The sequence below is a fragment of the Pyrus communis genome, chromosome 7 (genome assembly GCF_963583255.1).
Source record: "Pyrus communis chromosome 7, drPyrComm1.1, whole genome shotgun sequence".
NCBI lineage: Eukaryota > Viridiplantae > Streptophyta > Magnoliopsida > Rosales > Rosaceae > Pyrus > Pyrus communis.
The window spans coordinates 9,098,773-9,117,600 of NC_084809.1; the positions used below are offsets into that span (position 1 = coordinate 9,098,773).

At 36.9% G+C, this 18,828-nt stretch overlaps 5 protein-coding genes across 5 annotated transcripts; 2 read left to right on the forward strand and 3 right to left on the reverse strand.

Moving 5' to 3' along the window:
• The first annotated feature begins 478 nt into the window (after window positions 1-478).
• On the forward strand, window positions 479-1,691 carry LOC137740511 (uncharacterized). The gene is made up of 2 exons (XM_068480364.1): window positions 479-1,585; window positions 1,668-1,691. The coding sequence occupies exons 1-2, from the start codon at window positions 479-481 to the stop codon at window positions 1,689-1,691; spliced, it is 1,131 nt and encodes a 376-aa protein (XP_068336465.1).
• Window positions 1,692-5,260: 3,569 nt separating this feature from the next.
• Window positions 5,261-6,573, reverse strand: LOC137739755 (xyloglucan endotransglucosylase protein 1-like). Its single transcript, XM_068479451.1, has 3 exons — window positions 6,227-6,573; window positions 5,935-6,128; window positions 5,261-5,795 (listed from the first exon to the last, which is right to left on the reverse strand). The coding sequence occupies exons 1-3, from the start codon at window positions 6,509-6,511 to the stop codon at window positions 5,387-5,389; spliced, it is 888 nt and encodes a 295-aa protein (XP_068335552.1). The 5' UTR covers window positions 6,512-6,573; the 3' UTR covers window positions 5,261-5,386.
• A 4,558-nt stretch (window positions 6,574-11,131) lies between these two features.
• LOC137740512 (xyloglucan endotransglucosylase protein 7-like) lies at window positions 11,132-11,653 on the forward strand. Its single transcript, XM_068480365.1, has 2 exons — window positions 11,132-11,347; window positions 11,537-11,653. Exons 1-2 carry the CDS (start codon window positions 11,132-11,134, stop codon window positions 11,651-11,653), a joined length of 333 nt encoding a protein of 110 aa, XP_068336466.1.
• A 277-nt stretch (window positions 11,654-11,930) lies between these two features.
• Window positions 11,931-13,228, reverse strand: LOC137739944 (xyloglucan endotransglucosylase protein 1-like). Its single transcript, XM_068479701.1, has 3 exons — window positions 12,886-13,228; window positions 12,594-12,787; window positions 11,931-12,454 (listed from the first exon to the last, which is right to left on the reverse strand). Exons 1-3 carry the CDS (start codon window positions 13,168-13,170, stop codon window positions 12,046-12,048), a joined length of 888 nt encoding a protein of 295 aa, XP_068335802.1. The 5' UTR covers window positions 13,171-13,228; the 3' UTR covers window positions 11,931-12,045.
• A 1,880-nt stretch (window positions 13,229-15,108) lies between these two features.
• LOC137739943 (xyloglucan endotransglucosylase protein 1-like) lies at window positions 15,109-16,420 on the reverse strand. Its single transcript, XM_068479700.1, has 3 exons — window positions 16,060-16,420; window positions 15,768-15,961; window positions 15,109-15,628 (listed from the first exon to the last, which is right to left on the reverse strand). The coding sequence occupies exons 1-3, from the start codon at window positions 16,342-16,344 to the stop codon at window positions 15,220-15,222; spliced, it is 888 nt and encodes a 295-aa protein (XP_068335801.1). The 5' UTR covers window positions 16,345-16,420; the 3' UTR covers window positions 15,109-15,219.
• Between the last annotated feature and the right edge of the window lie 2,408 nt (window positions 16,421-18,828).

Consider the following 18,828-nt stretch of genomic DNA (forward strand, 5'->3'; position numbering starts at 1 on the left):
CTTTGTTGATGTACTTTCTTCTCCACCATTGTATTAGATCGAACAGTGGTGACCACAATTTTCATGGACCATAGGATCTAGGTGAACACAAGACAAGACGCACGCTTGTTGTCTAACCTCTATAAATTTTTGTCTTCATGTATGTTTACTCTGTGTTTGGTTGATTGTTTGTGTGTTCCTATTGGAAGATCTTTACTTTTCCATGTTTTACTCACCTTTACTTTTCCATGTTTTCCTCACCTTTACTTTTCCATGTTTTATGCTCCATGTTTTATGCTTGTCCTCCCTTTCTTTCGGCTTTTGTTTTTCTTTTCCTTTCTTCCAAAGCTCATTTATATGAGCTTCCCTTGTACATTGGTTTTACATAATACAAAATATAGACACTCAAAAATTCAATATGGTATCAGAGCAGTGACCCTAACCGGCCTGTCTCTGTGATGTTCTCTTGAGAGATTTGTGAGCTTCTTGTCCTTCAATCATGGCTGAAGAAAGCTTAGAAAATTTGGAAGGAGACGGCTTTCATGCTACTCCACCATCACCACACTCAGATATTGATATCAACCCAAATCAACGTCTTAGTTCTGTCTTGCTAAATGAGTTTAACTATCTTCCATGGGAGAGAGCAGTTTCTCTTGCTCTGGGAGGACGATCAAAGCTTGGTTATGTTAATGGTGCTATTCCAATGCCTGAGACTACCTCACCGGAGTATGATGCTTGGCTATGCAAAGACCAGTTGGTCATGTCGTGGCTACTCAATTCCATGGATCGTAAGATTGCAGAAATTTTTAGCTATGCTGAATCCTCCATGACTCTTTGGAAAAATCTCAAGGAAATGTATGGAAATCAAAACAATGCGGCTAGAGTGTTTCAGTTAAAGAAGGACATTGCTGGTTTGCAACAGGAAGGGAAGCCATTTGTGCAACATCTTGGAAAGCTGACCACTATGTGGAACGAGCTGAATGTGTATCGACCACACACCATCGACGCTGCTGTGCTAACTAAAAGAGCCGAGGAAGACAAAATATTCCAACTCCTAGCAAGCCTGAGTCCTGAATTCGAAGATCTTCGAAGTCATATCCTCATGAATCCCGACCTACCTTCTTTTTCAAGTGTGTGTGCCACAATTCAAAGAGAAGAGGTTCGAAGGAAAGTCATGACCTTGGACATGAAGGCAAATATACCAGAAGCTAGGGCTTACTTCTCTAACCAAAAACTTGGTGAGGAGAGAGGCTACAAAGGAAAGAAAACTGGCTTAAAATGTAGCCATTGTGATGCTGGTGGGCACTCAAGAGATCGATGCTGGATTCTTCATCCAGAGTTAAAACCAAAGTTTCTTAGGGATAACAAAGGTGTCTCGAAAGGCTCGTACAACCCTTCTTACAAGGCAAATCATGTTGCCACAACTTCTTCTGATGGAGCACTGAAGTTCACCACTAATCCAGCTGCACTGATCAACGAGTTTGCTATGTTTCTTCACAAGAAACAAGGTCTTGGAGATAGTGAAGGACCACTAAATCAGTGTGACAACAATCAAACTGCACTACTAGGACAGTTTGCTGGCTTCCTGGCTGGAAATGAAGGCGTGGTACAAAGGGACATCCCAGGTATCTTACACTCCTTCTCAACTGCTCTCAACATTGGTAATGTGCATGATTATTGGATTATAGATTCTGGAGCCACTGATCATATGACTAACAAGTCTACAAACTTGCATAAATTTGAAAAATTTTCTATTCCATCCCAAGTGTCAGTTGCCAATGGAAAAAATGCTATGGTTGTGGGAAAAGGAAAAATACATTTGATCTCAAGTGATGTCGAGTCTGAGGCTCTTTATGTTCCCTCATTCCCTTTTCAACTTTTATCTGTTAGCAAGATCACAAACTCATTAAATTGTCTTGCCATTTTCTCTCCCAAAAATGTGATCTTTCAGGATGTAGTCACCAAGAAGACGATTGGTGAAGGATTTTTCTTAAATGGTCTCTACTATCTTTCCAAGCATATTCAAGTTCCCAAGGTTTTTCAAGTCACTTCAAGCTTAGCTCAAGAACAACAACTTTGGCACCAACGCCTAGCACATCCTTCTGAAAAAGTTCTATCCACCTTGTTCCCAAATATGTGCAAAGTTACAAGTCCTTGTGATGTTTGTCATTTTTCTAAGTTTACTAGATTACCATTTACTTCCTCTTTGTGTAGGGCTAGTAACCCTTTTGAAATTGTGCATTCCGATGTTTGGGGACCAACTATAGAGTCTTTTGATGGATACAAATATTTTGTAACTTTTGTGGATGATTTCACAAGGATTACTTGGTTGTATCTTTTGAAATTTAAAAGTGAAGTGATGGAAGTTTTTCAAGATTTTCATAGACTTGTGGCCACCCAATTTGCTTCAAAAATTCATATTTTACGATCAGATAACGGCACAGAATATATGTCTCATAACATGTCACACTACTTGAGCATGCATGGTATATTACACCAAACAAGCTGTGTTGGAACACCTCAACAAAATGGGGTGGCCGAGAGGAAGAATAGAGATCTACTTGAGAAGACTAGAGCTCTTATGTTTCACATGAATGTGCCTAAAAAGTTTTGGTCTCAAGGAGTCCTTACTGCGGCATATCTCATCAATAGATTGCCTAGTAAAGTGTTGAATTTTAAATCACCTTATGAGGTCTTGAAAAATAGAAAGATCAACTTTTCCCATTTGAGAGTCTTTGGGTGTACATGCTTTGTTCACATTCAAACTCAAAATCGTGACAAGCTAGACCCAAGGGCTGCCAAATGTGTCTTTCTAGGTTATTCATCTACCCAAAAAGGTTACAAGTGCTATAATTCAACAACTAGAAAAATGGTTGTTTCAAGGGATGTTAAATTTGAAGAACATGTTCCTTACTTCTCACAATCACTGGATTACTCTAGACAGGGGGAGCATTTGATGGACTTATTTCCTTTTCCATATCCAAACGGAGAAGATGCAACATGCACTCCTAGTGATCATGTGCCGGATGATGTTAACCTTCACTCGGTGGAACATCTTGAAGATGAAAACCCTTCCTCATCAGAGATTCACACTGCACCCTCCAGTGATCCTTCCAACCATGATGTTGTTCAAATACCCGTAGTTCAATCTCCTACAGTTCGTCGCAATCCTGCACGAGAGAGGAAACTTCCATCCAAGTTGCATGATTATGTGACCTACACTGCCAGGTATCCCGTGACTGATGTTATTGATTATAGCAAAGTCTCATCTTCTTTTGCTACATTCCTAAGTGCCATTAATGAAGCTCGAGAACCTCAAAGTTTTCAAGAAGCCAATCTTCACAGTGAGTGGAGAAATGCTATGGCAGAGGAGCTTCAAGCCCTCCATGAAAATAACACATGGACTATAGTGAAACTTCCAAAAGGAAAGAAGGCAGTGGGGAGTCGTTGGGTGTACAAAACTAAGTTTCATTCAGATGGCACAATCGAAAGGAATAAGGCTCGCTTGGTTGCTCGAGGTTTTACACAAACCTATGGCGTCGATTATAAAGAGACATTTGCTCCGGTGGCAAAAATGAACACTGTTAGAGTATTGTTGTCGGTTGCAATTAACAATGCATGGCCTCTCTTTCAAATGGATGTTAAAAATGCTTTCCTGCATGGTGAACTTGAAGAAGAGGTTTACATGAAGCTACCCCCAGGTCATCCTCAATCAAACAATCCAGAAATGGTGTGCAAACTCCATAAATCCATTTATGGTCTCAAGCAAAGTCCACGTGCATGGTATGCCAAGCTCAGTCATGTTCTGGAAAGGGTTGGTTTTTGTCGAAGTATTGCGGATTCTTCCCTATTTGTTCGTTCCAGCTTAGTGGGTAAACTAGTTGTGCTCATTTATGTTGATGATCTAATTGTGACAGGTGATAATATGTCAGAGATTATTGCTCTTAAACAGTATCTCAACAACAAGTTTGCTATCAAGGATCTTGGCACTCTCAAATACTTTCTGGGCATCGAGATGGCACACTCTCACAAGGGTTTCTTCCTCAACCAACGCAAGTATGTCATGGATCTTCTTCACAAAGCAAAAATGACAGATTGCAAGCCTGCTCGTACCCCCTTGGATAGCAACTTGAAGCTGAAAACTCACGGTGATCCAGTTCCCAATTTAAGTTACTATCAAAGAATGGTTGGCAAACTCATTTATCTTACTATCACACGTCCTGATATATCATATGCTGTCAGCATTGTTAGCCAGTTTATGCACTCTCCAAGCATGGATCATTTGAAGATTGTTCATTGTGTGCTACGTTATCTTAAGGGTTCCATTGGTAGAGGAATTCTTATGCGCAACAATAGTCACACTCAAATCTCAGGCTATACCGATGCTGACTGGGCAGGCAATTCTCTCGATCGCAAGTCTACCACTGGGTTTTGTACGTTTGTGGGAGGCAACCTAGTTACCTGGAAAAGCAAGAAACAAAGTGTTGTTGCACGCTCTAGTGCAGAGGCAGAGTATCGTGCTATGGCGTCCACTGCTTGTGAACTTATTTGGCTCAAAAGCCTTCTGTTGACTTTAGGTTTTCCTCATCAACAACCCATGTCCCTACACTGTGATAATCAGGCCGCGATGCACATTGCATCGAATCCTGTTTTCCAAGAGCGAACTAAACATATTGAAGTTGATTGTCACTACGTCAGAAATCAAGTTCAGTCCAAGGTGATCGACACTCACTACACGCGCAGTCATGATCAACTTGCGGATATTTTCACAAAAGGATTACCCTCTGCTGATTTTCAACGTCTTTTGTTCAAGCTTGGATCAATTAATCCCTTTGATCCAGCTTGAGGGGGAGTATTGGAAGATCTTTACTTTTCCATGTTTTACTCACCTTTACTTTTCCATGTTTTCCTCACCTTTACTTTTCCATGTTTTATGCTCCATGTTTTATGCTTGTCCTCCCTTTCTTTCGGCTTTTGTTTTTCTTTTCCTTTCTTCCAAAGCTCATTTATATGAGCTTCCCTTGTACATTGGTTTTACATAATACAAAATATAGACACTCAAAAATTCAATAGTTCCTTATAGTCCATAGATAACAATATTCTGTTAAAAAAGTGTTCGTACAACAGAAAGAACTAGTCCTGTCATATTTAGCTATATATGAATAATGATTACTGATCTTGTTGAAGAAATTAGACAATTATCATTTGGTAAGTATAAATTATTTGATTCAAGAACTCAATTCAGTTCAAGAATGCAGAGACTATGGTGATACGAAGTTCATATTTGCTCAATGAATGAAAGAATAATATTTAATAAATGAATTTGGAATACAAATAAATGAATTAATATGCTGCACATGAGACGAGCGGATATATGATCATCTGGGTTTCTCGTCTCGCTTTCAAACTAGAACCTTGATCGCTTGCATTCAGCTGGGAGGCCTTGTGGGAAGCGTTTAAGATCAGAGCAGTAGTTGTAAACCATGAACTTCTGTTGCACCCAACGAAGCCTGTTTCGGCCTGCGGCATCAAGCCCCTGAGTTTTCCATGCACTCTGCTCTGTCAATGAATTAGTAGATGTAGTGGAGGCACAGGAGGATGGTGAGCTAGCAGTACAAGCATTGGCCTTGAAGTTTCTGTAAGAGGCGGTGAAAGGAGCTTGAGTCCAATCAGTCTTGACAAGGCCACCTCTTGTTGCCCAGTCATCTGCATTCCACAAACTTGAATAAATCCTCATGGGCTGGTTTTTAGGGAATGGGACTCCAGCTGATTCCAAGTTGTTGAACACTCTGATTGGAATGTTATCCACCAAGAATCTGCATAAAATTTGCACACGCATGTATTAGAAAGTGTTTGCAAATAACTGGTGATACTCTCCACACGCCCCCTTGTGTGTGACATGGATTCTGACCTAAAGAAATTAGTTAAAGATGAAGGCATGCATGTAGTACTTACATAATGCGCTGCGAGTTCCAAACAATGGAGTATGTGTGGAAGGTTTTTGTGGGGTCAAACCAAAGCTGGAATTGTTGTTCTCTGTTCCCTTTTCCTTGGCTGAAGACATTGGTATGGAGAGTGTAGGGTTCACCAGTTGAGTTGCCCAAAAACTCGAAATCAATCTCGTCATGGGTTAGACCTTCAGAAGATAACTGAAAATATGCAATTTGTTTAACAAATTAGCAACGCAATTATGGAATATATATTTAGAATTAAAGGATATAATTACGAGGGCAGTACTAGTACTTACATAGTAGGCAGTAACGGTTCCAGCTGAGTTGCCAGAGACGAGCTTGATCTGCATGTCAATCCTTCCAAATAAGTACTCATTCTTGGACTTGAAGCCAGACCCAGAGGCCTTATCAAGGTTGAGTGTGAGAAGCTGTCCTCCGTTGAGTATCTTGGCACGTCCGTCGCCAAAAGTAATGTCAAAGTCTTGAAAGAAATTACCAGCTGAGGCAGTCATGGCCATTAGAGAAGTTGTGAACAGAGAAAGAAGAAACACCATATTCATTGGTACCTTACAAGAAGACATTCTAATAATTTGGTGAAAATCGCGCAGAGAGAGAGAGAGAGAGAGAGAGAGATGATATTGTGAAGAAGTTGTTTTGATGGTGTAATTCAAGTTTTAATGTCCTATATATATATATGCGTGTGTGTGTGTGGTGGGAGACCTTATGCCGCGTTGAACAAAAAGAGCAGCTGGCGGCTGATTCGGTATGCGAACTTTATTTGATTTTGCGTTCGGTGGTGCCCAACTTCAGAGCTGGACACAGGTTTGCAATTTCTGTCTGACTAAGGTAGGAAGGAAGCAGCATACGAAAACGGTCAGGTTTATATGATAGCTTTGTGAAGCATTTAAGTTGGTAACGTTGGAGTCACACTTACAATTAAGTCAATGGATAGAAACTCTGTTGTAACCAATATATTGTCATAGTTACACCACTTGACGGCATTCAAATAATATATTAATTGTTCGTTAGATAGTTGTCAAATATGTTATATATTCATTGATGTAATTAGAATATATTCGAATTCATAATTATATATTGTTTTTTAAAAGGGACCAGCTAGTGGTTTTGCCACGGGCAGTCCACCCTTCTAGGGGCCGGGAAGACTCAGAGGCATTTCAACCTCCATTGACCACCATCGTGTGATTCACCAGTGCTAAGAGTCGAACACATGACGTGCCGTATGAAATACAGATCTGAAATTCGTCCCCCAGAGCCACCCCGTTCAATTCATAAAAAATTAACAATGTTGTATATTATCACATTAAAATAAACAAAACAACACCAGCACCATAACATCCAAATTCTTTTTGGAACATATGGACTAAAAAGTATATGCGCGTTCGGTGGTAATGTTTGCGACTACGCGTACGCTCTCTCTCTCTCTCTCTCTCTCTCTCTCTCTCTCTCTCTCTCTCTCTCTCTCTGTTTTTTAAGCTGCCAACCTACAGGGTTGTGCACCTAACAACGAGTTCACATTTGTGAATAACATGCAGAATCAAAATACTCAAATTGTAGGTATGTGTATATATATAGCGACTAAAACTAGCACCTGCATGGCAAACCTAAAAGTTTAGGTTGCGACAAACTAAGCCACATCACTTATAATTACAGGAAAAGATTAGTATCCGGTCCTTAGTTACTAATGTTCATTAATTAAAACCTTATTAGTTTTTAGATTTTGATTCAAGTCCCTAACATTAATGTAATAATGAATTTACATGTCAGTTACATAATTTTTTAAAATAAAAATTAATAATTGATTTAGAATTTTAATACTCACACCTTTATTAAACTCTTAACTAATTTTCAATTCAAATCATTTCCAAAAATAAATAAAAATTAGAATAAGTTTGTACCCATTAGTTTTTTTAAAAAAATGTTTTCAATTTTTTAATCTTATATGTACCCATTCATGTAATTTTTTCAAATTTTTAATATTAAAATTTACTCATTCTTAAATATACCAATTTGTTATATGTAAAATGTACCCTTTTTTAATATATAAAATCTATTCAATTTTTTTCTAATCCATTTTTAAACTTATATGGATACATTCTTTTTTCTTTGATTTGAGAATGTATTAATGTCAAGTTTAATCGAATAAATTTACTAATGTTATTAAGTCTAACATTTTTTTTTTTTTTTTGCAGGTTTGAAGAATGTACCCATGTTTTGGTACAATAATTTTTTGGTTAATTTTGATGAATGTAACCATGTTTATATATATACACACAACAGTATAATTTATATTCTAAATTTTTTAATCCCCCAAATTATGGGTTTTTATTTAAAATCTCATTCGTATAAACAATTATAAATTTCAATTTTTAATTTAAAAAATATAGTAACATACATAGAAATAAATTATCTCATTAATTTCAGAGATTTCGATTAAAAATTAAAACTAATACATAAGATTTCAGTCAAAAAATATTTATAGTTAGGGACTGCATGCAAAGTTTCTGTAGTTACAAATACTGCTAGCTGTTGCTACAAGTGAAATACGCAGTAATGCATGGGCTGGATTTGCTCCTTTCAAATTTCAAATCATCAAATGCTAAAGGTTTCTAGATAAATCATGATACATATGCATGGTCACGTGACTTTTATTTTGATGCAAAGTAAAGTTGTGATTCGGGTCACAAGAAATGACCAGGAAATTATCAAACATAAAAGTTTTTGTTTTTGGTTATCTTCACCCTCTCTAATGCACGGCCTTATGCATTTTCCGCTTTTATTTTGTCAATAATTTATTTTTTATTTTTTTTGGAAAACCTCGGCGGGACGAGGTAAATTTATTGATAGAAAAAAAAGAAGTTACACCTAGTCAGGGGGGACATAAACCTTACCCCTCATAGAACAAGAAAAACGAAATACAAAGAGGGGAGACATACACTTTACCCATTTAAAAAAAGAAAATACAGGAAAAAGAGGGGGGGGGGGGGGGACATAGACCACACCCCTCTTGAAAAAGAAAATACAAGAAAAAGATTGGGTGGACATATACCCAAACCCCTCTATAAACCTTAAAAGGTAAGAACCTGCAAGACAAGCTGCAAAACAAAAAAGGAAATCCAAAAAGATTAGGTAAAAAAGGGAAATCACACATCAAGAAGAGGAGACAAACCTGTAAGCTGGCATGCCTAAGAAATCTGAGTGTAGAAGAGGAAGAACCTCTATAGAAGGAGTGGAATGCCAAACAAGTGAAGATGAGAGAAGCCCTAAATTGGCTAATTTGTCAGCAACAACATTCACTTCTCGAAATGTATAGGAGCAACGGAAAACCATGTTTTGCAATCGGAGAATTCAATTGTTCCAGCGTGTCTGGAGCGACCAAGGAGGAGAGAAAGATCCAGAAGCGAAACAAGATATCACGCTAGAAGAGTCACATTCAAGCCATAAATTTTGCCAACCCCGCGAGTGAGCCAATTCCATAGCAAGGATGATAGCATGGAGCTCTGCATAGAAAGAAGTACGATGCCCCAAACTTAGGGAGAAACAACCAACAAAATAGCCCGCATAATCTCAGAAAACCCTGTATTCAATCTAATGATTCGAAAATAGAGAATGTGCAAAATGATTTAGCAATAGAAATGAGTAGTCTATCTTCTTATACACATACATGCAATATTTTACCTCTTTCGATATGAAACTATTATAACTTCAGATCCTCTCACAAATTAAGTTAAATGCATAAATCATTGCCGATAAAGAAATTGCTAGATGAAGCCTAATTTTTATTTTATCCCATAAAGAAATTGCTAGATGAAGCCTAATTTTTATTTTATTTATTTTCCAACTTCTATACGTGGGACTTTGACATGCACACTACATTAATGCGATCGATAAATTTATGTGTTGATTGGAAATTTTAGGTTATGGTGTAGTAACATCCTCCAAAAAGTCACTTGATCATGACGAGGTTGATATCTCACTTCTAGTGTATGATCTTGCTTGTAGATTTCAAGATATCCCGTTCGTATGATTAATTTTGCGACAAATGTTCTTTGAGATGTGGGTCACTCTGCTCCCACTAATTCTATTTAGTTGCAAACCCTGCTAAAGAGGCAAGATCAACATGGAGGCTTTTGTAATTTTAACTGCCCTAGACGGTTTTCTTTGTATGTATAACTAGTTTATATTTTAAGGTATAGTATTGTTAAATAAAACACTGAAATAACTTATGAAAAAGTGTTGATTGATAGCGGAGAATTGAGAAACTAAGGGTACAAGCCACCCTTATAAAGCTACAAGATACATAAATGCATGTATGCTACATAAACATGTAGTTCCGTTCTAAATTTTTAATCCTCCCTGGTTCAAGAAATTAATTGTAGTCACCCACCGTTTAGTCAATCCAACGATAGGTATTTCATTTAACTTTTTTGTTGTACTTTTTTTTCCACCATTGTATTAAGATCGAACCTTCAACCAAGAACCTCGATTGCATGCATTCGGCTGGGAGGCCTTGTGTTAAGCGTTTAAGATCAGAGCAGTAGTTGAAGACCATGAAACTTTTGTTGCACCCAACGAAGCCTGTTTCGGCCTGCGGCATCAAGCCCTTGCGTTTTCCATGCACTCTATTCTGTCAATAAATTAGTACTAGTGAAGGCACAGGAGGATGATGAGCCAGCAGTACAAGCACAGTTAAAAATGATATGGGCACAACCAAAATGTGTTGTAGCCCCAAAATCACGAAACTGCAAAAACTAATTAAAAATGATTAATAAACTGATCAACATGCAAATCTGTCTCCAGCCAGCCACCAATATAGTTTGTATTATGTTGTACAAGTTAATATACTATTGCATCAACTTCGGCACTGCTAGTAAGTCAAAACCTCAGGCACCTCCCCCAGTTCTGCAAAGGGAGCTTAAGATAATTAGGGTTTTAATTTTTTAATTACTGCCAGCTCTATTCAACGCGGCATGCTAGTTATATATATAAAGGGCTTCAGAACTCAAATTATAGAATCAAAACCAAAACAGTCTCCCCACTCCCCATCATATTTCCCTTCAAAGCAGCTTATTCTTCTCTTGCTACCTCTCTCTTTATCTTTTGTTCTACTACTAGAAATGTCTTATTCATCTAAGGTTTCGATGATACTTTTTCTTTCTTTGTTCATAAATTCTTTGATGGCCATGGGTGCCCCAGCTGGAAATTTCCATCAAGACTTTGACATTACATTTGGCGATGGACGTGCTAAGATACTTGACGGAGGAAAGTTTCTCACACTCAACCTTGATCAGGTTTCTGGGTCTGGTTTCAGATCTAAGAATGAGTATTTATTTGGAAGAATTGACATGCAAATCAAGTTGGTGTCTGGAAACTCAGCTGGAACTGTCACTACCTACTATGTAAGTACTCTCAATCCTTACTGTAAAGATTTTAGAGAGACAGACTAATTGGCCACTGCTAACGAACACGGATATTGGCCCTAATTTAAACTCTTCCATTATTTATGCAGTCTCAATTTTGTTGTTCCATTTTTGTTATATATGAAATTGCATTGCTAATTTGTGAAACAAAAATGCATATATATGCAGTTATCTTCTGAAGGTTTGACTCATGACGAGATTGACTTTGAGTTTTTGGGTAATTCAACTGGTGAACCCTACACTCTCCATACAAATGTGTTCAGCCAAGGAAAAGGGAACAGATAACAGCAGTTCCATCTTTGGTTTGATCCAACAAAGACCTTCCTATATGAATAATGAATATAAGAACTGGTCCTGTCATATTTAGCTATATATGAATAATGAATATAAGAAAGCTAAACAACTACAAATTTTCCACATTGATGCTGAAGTCAAGGGATTATTGATCTTGTTGAAGAAATTAGACAATTATCATTTGGTAAGTATAAATTATTTGATTCAGGAACTGAATTTGGTTCAAGAACGCACAGACTATGGGGATACCAAGTTTATATTTGCTCAATGAATGAAAGAATAATATTTAATAAATGAATTTGGAATACAAATAAATGAATTAATATGCTGCACAAGAGACGAGCGGATATATGATCATCTGGGTTTCTCGTCTCGGTTTCAAACTAGAACCTCGATCGCTTGCATTCAGCTGGGAGGCCTTGTGGGAAGCGTTTAAGATCAGAGCAGTAGTTGTAAACCATGAACTTTTGTTGCACCCAACGAAGCCTGTTTCGGCCTGCGGCATCAAGCCCTTGAGTTTTCCATGCACTCTGCTCTGTCAATGAATTAGTAGATGTAGTGGAGGCACAGGAGGATGGTGAGCTAGCAGTACAAGCATTGGCCTTGAAGTTTCTGTAAGAGGCGGTGAAAGGAGCTTGAGTCCAGTCAGTCTTGACAAGGCCACCTCTTGTTGCCCAGTCATCTGCATTCCACAAACTTGAATAAATCCTCATGGGCTGGTTTTTAGGGAATGGGACTCCAGCTGATTCCAAGTTGTTGAACACTCTGATTGGAATGTTATCCACCAAGAATCTGCATAAAATTTGCACACGCATGTATTAGAAAGTGTTTGCAAATAACTGGTGATACTCTCCACACGCCCCCTTGTGCGTGACATGGATTCTGACCTAAAGAAATTAGTTAAAGATGAAGGCATGCATGTAGTACTTACATAATGCGCTGCGAGTTCCAAACAATGGAGTATGTGTGGAAGGTTTTTGTGGGGTCAAACCAAAGCTGGAATTGTTGTTCTCTGTTCCCTTTTCCTTGGCTGAAGACATTGGTATGGAGAGTGTAGGGTTCACCAGTTGAGTTGCCCAAAAACTCGAAATCAATCTCGTCATGGGTTGGACCTTCAGAAGATAACTGAAAATATGCAATTTGTTTAATAAATTAGCAATGCAATTATGGAATATATATTTAGAATTAAAGGATATAATTACGAGGGCAGTACTAGTACTTACATAGTAGGCAGTAACGGTTCCAGCTGAGTTGCCAGAGACGAGCTTGATCTGCATGTCAATCCTTCCAAATAGGTACTCATTCTTGGACTTGAAGCCAGACCCAGAGGCCTTATCAAGGTTGAGTGTGAGAAGCTGTCCTCCGTTGAGTATCTTGGCACGTCCGTCGCCAAATGTAATGTCAAAGTCTTGAAAGAAATTACCAGCTGAGGCAGTCATGGCCATTAGAGAAGTTGTGAACAGAGAAAGAAGAAACACCATATTCATTGGTACCTTACAAGAAGACATTCTAATAATTTGGTGAAAATCGCGCAGAGAGAGAGAGAGAGAGAGAGAGAGATGATATTGTGAAGAAGTTGTTTTGATGGTGTAATTCAAGTTTTAATGTCCTATATATATATATGCGTGTGTGTGTGTGGTGGGAGACCTTATGCCGCGTTGAACAAAAAGAGCAGCTGGCGGCTGATTCGGTATGCGAACTTTATTTGATTTTGCGTTCGGTGGTGCCCAACTTCAGAGCTGGACACAGGTTTGCAATTTCTGTCTGACTAAGGTAGGCAGGAAGCAGCATACGAAAACGGTCAGGTTTATATGATAGCTTTGTGAAGCATTTAAGTTGGTAACGTTGGAGTCACACTTACAATTAAGTCAATGGATAGAAACTCTGTTGTAACCAATATATTGTCATAGTTACACCACTTGACGGCATTCAAATAATATATTAATTGTTCGTTAGATAGTTGTCAAATATGTTATATATTCATTGATGTAATTAGAATATATTCCAATTCATAAATATATATTGTTTTTTAAAAGGGACCAGCTAGTGGTTTTGCCACGGGCAGTCCACCCTTCTATGGGCCGGGAAGACTTAGAGGCATTTCAACCTCCATTGACCACCATCGTGTGATTCACCAGTGCTAAAAGTCGAACACATGACGTGCTGTATGAAATACAGGTCTGAAATTCGTCCCCCACCACCTGACCACCCCGTTCAATTCATAAAAAATTAACAATGATGTATATTATCACATTAAAATAAACAAAACAACACCAGCACCATAACATCCAAATTCTTTTTGGAACATATGGACTAAAAAGTATATGCGCGTTCGGTGGTAATGTTTGCGACTACGCGTACGCTCTCTCTCTCTCTCTCTCTGTGTTTTTTAAGCTGCCAACCTACAGGGTTGTGCACCTAACAACGAGTTCACATTTGTGAATAACATGCAGAATCAAAATACTCAAATTGTAGGTATGCGTATATATATAGCGACTAAAACTAGCACCTGCATGGCAAACGTAAATGTTTAGGTTGCGACAAACTAAGCCACATCACTTATAATTACAGGAAAAGATTAGTATCCGGTCCTTAGTTACTAATATTCATTGATTGAAACCTTATTAGTTTTTAGATTTTGATTCAAGTCCCTAGCATTAATGTAATAATGAATTTACATGTCAGTTACATAATTTTTTAAAATAAAAATTAATAATTGATTTAGAATTTTAATACTCACACCTTTATTAAACTCTTAACTAATTTTCAATTCAAATCATTTCCAAAAATAAATAAAAATTAGAATAAGTTTGTACCCATTAGTTTTTTAAAAAAATGTTTTCAAGTTTTTAATCTTATATGTACCCATTCATGTAATTTTTTCAAATTTTTAATATTAAAATTTACTCATTCTTAAATATACCAATTTGTTATATGTAAAATGTACCCTTTTTTAATATATAAAATCTATTCAATTTTTTTTTCTAATCCATTTTTAAACTTATATGGATACATTCTTTTTTCTTTGATTTGAGAATGTATTTATGTCAAGTTTAATCGAATAAATTTACTAATGTTATTAAGCCTAACATTTTTTTTTTTTTTTGCAGGTTTGAAGAATGTACCCATGTTTTGGTACAATAATTTTTTGGTTAATTTTGATGAATGTAACCATGTTTATCTATATATACACACAACAGTATAATTTATATTCTAAATTTTTTAATCCCACAAATCATGTATTTAGCTATATATGAATAATGAATATAAGAAAGCTAAACAACTACAAGTTTTCCACATTGATGCTGTTGTCAAAGGATTATTGATCTTGTTGAAGAAATTAGACAATTATCATTTGGTAAGTATAAATTATTTGATTCAGGAACTGAATTCGGTTCAAGAACGCACAGACTATGGTGATACAAAGTTTATATTTGCTCAATGAATGAAAGAATAATATTTAATAAATGAATTTGGAATACAATTAAATGAATTAATATGCTGCACATGAGACGAGCGGATATATGATCATCTGGGTTTCTCGTCTCGGTTTCAAACTAGAACCTCGATCGCTTGCATTCAGCTGGGAGGCCTTGTGGGAAGCGTTTAAGATCAGAGCAGTAGTTGTAAACCATGAACTTCTGTTGCACCCAACGAAGCCTGTTTCGGCCAGCGGCATCAAGCCCCTGAGTTTTCCATGCACTCTGCTCTGTCAATGAATTAGTAGATGTACTGGAGGCACAGGAGGATGGTGAGCTAGCAGTACAAGCATTGGCCTTGAAGTTTCTGTAAGAGGCGGTGAAAGGAGCTTGAGTCCAGTCAGTCTTGACAAGGCCACCTCTTGTTGCCCAGTCATCTGCATTCCACAAACTTGAATAAATCCTCATGGGCTGGTTTTTAGGGAATGGGACTCCAGCTGATTCCAAGTTGTTGAACACTCTGATTGGAATGTTATCCACCAAGAATCTGCATAAAATTTGCACACGCATGTATTAGAAAGTGTTTGCAAATAACTGGTGCTACTCTCCACACGCCCCCTTGTGTGTGACATGGATTCTGACCTGAAGAAATTAGTTAAAGATGAAGGCATGCATGTAGTACTTACATAATGCGCTGCGAGTTCCAAACAATGGAGTATGTGTGGAAGGTTTTTGTGGGGTCAAACCAAAGCTGGAATTGTTGTTCTCTGTTCCCTTTTCCTTGGCTGAAGACATTGGTATGGAGAGTGTAGGGTTCACCAGTTGAGTTGCCCAAAAACTCGAAATCAATCTCGTCATGGGTTGGACCTTCAGAAGATAACTGAAAATATGCAATTTGTTTAACAAATTAGCAATGCAATTATGGAATATATATTTAGAATTAAAGGGTATAATTATGAGGGCAGTACTAGTACTTACATAGTAGGCAGTAACGGTTCCGGCTGAGTTGCCGGAGACGAGCTTGATCTGCATGTCAATCCTTCCAAATAAGTACTCATTCTTGGACTTGAAGCCAGACCCAGAGGCCTTATCAAGGTTGAGTGTGAGAAGCTGTCCTCCGTTGAGTATCTTGGCACGTCCGTCGCCAAATGTAATGTCAAAGTCTTGAAAGAAATTACCAGCTGAGGCAGTCATGGCCATTAGAGAAGTTGTGAACAGAGAAAGAAGAAACACCATATTCATTGGTACCTTACAAGAAGACATTCTAATAATTTGGTGAAAATCGCGCAGAGAGAGAGAGAGAGAGACAGAGACAGAGACAGAGAGAGATGATATTGTGAAGAAGTTGTTTTGATGGTGTAATTCAAGTTTTAATGTCCTATATATATGTGTGTGTGTGTGTGTGTGGTGGGGGACCTTATGCCGCGTTGAACAAAAAGAGCAGCTGGCAGCTGATTCGGTATGCGAACTTTATTTGATTTTGCGTTCGGTGGTGCCCAACTTTAGAGCTGGACACAGGTTATTTCTGTCTGACTAAGGTAGGCAGGAAGCAGCATACGAAAACGATCAGGTTTATATGATAGCTTTGTGAAGCATTTAAGTTGGTAACGTTGGAGTCACACTTACAATTAAGTCAATGGATAGAAACTCTGATGTAACCAATATATTGTCTTAGTTGCACCACTTGACGGTATTCAAATAATATATTAATTGTTCGTTAGATAGTTGTCAAACATGTTATATATTCATTGATGTAATTAGAATATACTCCAATCCATAAATATATATATATATTTTTAAAAAGGACCAACTAATGGTTTTGCCATGGGCAGTCCACCCTTCTAGGAGCCGGGAAGACTCACAGAGGCATTTCAGCCTTAACTGACCACCATCATGTGAATCACCAATGTCAAAAGTCGAACACATGACGTGTTGTGTGAAATACAGCCTGAAATTCGTCCCCCACCTGAGCCACCCCGTACATTTCATAAAAAATTAACAATGTTGTATATTATCACATTAAAATAAACAAAACAACACCAGCACCATAACAACCAAATTCTTTTTGGAACATATGGACTAAAAAGTATAAGCGCGTTCGGTGGTAATGTTTGCGACTACGCGTACGCGCTCTCTCTCTCTCTCTCTCTCTCTCTCTCTCTGTTTTTTAAGCTACCAACCTACAGGGTTGTGCACCGAACAATAGGGTTGTGCACCGAACAATGAGTTCAGATTTGTGAATAACATGCAGAATCAAAATACTCAAATTGTAGGTATATATATATGGAGCGACTAAAACTAGTACCTGCATGGCGAACGTAAGAGTTTAGGTTGCGGCAAACTAAGCCACATCACTTATAGTTACAAGGAAAAATTAGTATCTGATCCTTAGTTACTAATGTTCATTGATTGAAATCTTATTAGTTTGCAGATTTTGATTTAAGTCCCTAGCATTAATGTAATAATGGATTTACATGTCAGTTACATAATTTTTTAAAATAAAAATTAATAATTGATTTAGAATTTTAATACTCACACCTTTATTAAACTCCTAACTAATTTTCAATTCAAATCATTTCCAAAAATAAATAAAAATTAGAATAAGTTTGTACCCATTAGCTTTTTGAAAAAATGTTTTCAATTTTTTAATCTTATATGTACCCATTCATGTAATTTTTTCAAAATTTTAATATTAAAATGTACTCATTCTTAAATATACCAATTTGTTATATGTAAAATGTACCCTTTTTTATATATAAAATCTATTCAATTTTTTTCTAATCCATTTTTAAACTTATATGGGTACATTCTTTTTTCTTTGATTTGAGAATGTATCTATGTCAAGTTTAATTGAAGAAATTTACTAATGTAATTAAGCCTAACATATATTTTTTTTTTTTTTTGCGGGTTTGAAGAATGTACCCATGTTTTGGTACAATAATTTTTTGGTTAATTTTGATGAATGTACCCATGTTTATATATACACACACAATAGTATAATTTATATTCTAAATTTTTTAATCCCACAAATTATGGGTTTTTATTTAAAATCTCATTCGTATAAACAATTATAAATTTCAATTTTTAATTTAAAAAATATAGTAACATACCTAGAAATAAATTATCTCATTAATTTCAGGGATTTCGATTAAAAATTGAAAGCTAACAAGATTTCAGTCAAAGAATATTCATAGTTAGGGACTGCATCCAATTTCAGTAGTTACAAATACTGCTAGCTGTTGCTACAAGTGAAATATGCAGTAATGCGTGGGCTGGATTTGCTCCTTTCAAATTTCAAATCATCAAATGCTAAAGGTTTCTAGATAAATCATGATATATCTGCATGGTCACGTGACTTTTATTTTGATGCAAAGTAAAGTTGTGATTCGGGTCACAAGAAATGACCAGGAAATTATCAAACATAAAAGTTTTTGTTTTTGGTTAATAATCGAACGTAAAAGCTGTCCAAGCTTTTAAAGTTCACATTATTTAGTCAGATCTTATAATCTTTCAAATATATAGGTCAAAAGAGTCGTGAGAGGACTAAAATGGTTCATTTGATATTGAAGATAAATAACGTATCTTTATCTTCACCATCTAATGCACTCTATGTATGTGGATTTCAAAAATTTAAACACTGAAACACATACACAAACATCGCCATTAATGTATGGTTTAAAGAAAGAGAAGTGATTTATGTGCTTTGTGGCCTTTTGCATTTTCCGCTTTTACTTTGTCAATAATTTA

What these genes read in the sequence shown, in the direction of transcription:
- LOC137740512 (XM_068480365.1), top strand. Translation starts at nt 11,132, where the DNA reads ATGGGTGCCCCAGCTGGAAATTTCCATCAAGACTTTGACATTACATTT. An exon ending in GAACTGTCACTACCTACTAT is followed by an intron (nt 11,348 to 11,536) that starts GTAAGTACTCTC and finishes ATATATATGCAG; the next exon opens with TTATCTTCTGAAGGTTTGAC.
- LOC137739943 (XM_068479700.1), bottom strand. Translation starts at nt 16,344, where the DNA reads ATGTCTTCTTGTAAGGTACCAATGAATATGGTGTTTCTTCTTTCTCTG. An exon ending in GAACCGTTACTGCCTACTAT is followed by an intron (nt 15,962 to 16,059) that starts GTAAGTACTAGT and finishes GCATATTTTCAG; the next exon opens with TTATCTTCTGAAGGTCCAAC. An exon ending in TGGAACTCGCAGCGCATTAT is followed by an intron (nt 15,629 to 15,767) that starts GTAAGTACTACA and finishes AATTTTATGCAG; the next exon opens with ATTCTTGGTGGATAACATTC.
- LOC137739944 (XM_068479701.1), bottom strand. Translation starts at nt 13,170, where the DNA reads ATGTCTTCTTGTAAGGTACCAATGAATATGGTGTTTCTTCTTTCTCTG. An exon ending in GAACCGTTACTGCCTACTAT is followed by an intron (nt 12,788 to 12,885) that starts GTAAGTACTAGT and finishes GCATATTTTCAG; the next exon opens with TTATCTTCTGAAGGTCCAAC. An exon ending in TGGAACTCGCAGCGCATTAT is followed by an intron (nt 12,455 to 12,593) that starts GTAAGTACTACA and finishes AATTTTATGCAG; the next exon opens with ATTCTTGGTGGATAACATTC.
- LOC137739755 (XM_068479451.1), bottom strand. Translation starts at nt 6,511, where the DNA reads ATGTCTTCTTGTAAGGTACCAATGAATATGGTGTTTCTTCTTTCTCTG. An exon ending in GAACCGTTACTGCCTACTAT is followed by an intron (nt 6,129 to 6,226) that starts GTAAGTACTAGT and finishes GCATATTTTCAG; the next exon opens with TTATCTTCTGAAGGTCTAAC. An exon ending in TGGAACTCGCAGCGCATTAT is followed by an intron (nt 5,796 to 5,934) that starts GTAAGTACTACA and finishes AATTTTATGCAG; the next exon opens with ATTCTTGGTGGATAACATTC.
- LOC137740511 (XM_068480364.1), top strand. Translation starts at nt 479, where the DNA reads ATGGCTGAAGAAAGCTTAGAAAATTTGGAAGGAGACGGCTTTCATGCT. An exon ending in TGGCTGGAAATGAAGGCGTG is followed by an intron (nt 1,586 to 1,667) that starts GTACAAAGGGAC and finishes ATTGGATTATAG; the next exon opens with ATTCTGGAGCCACTGATCAT.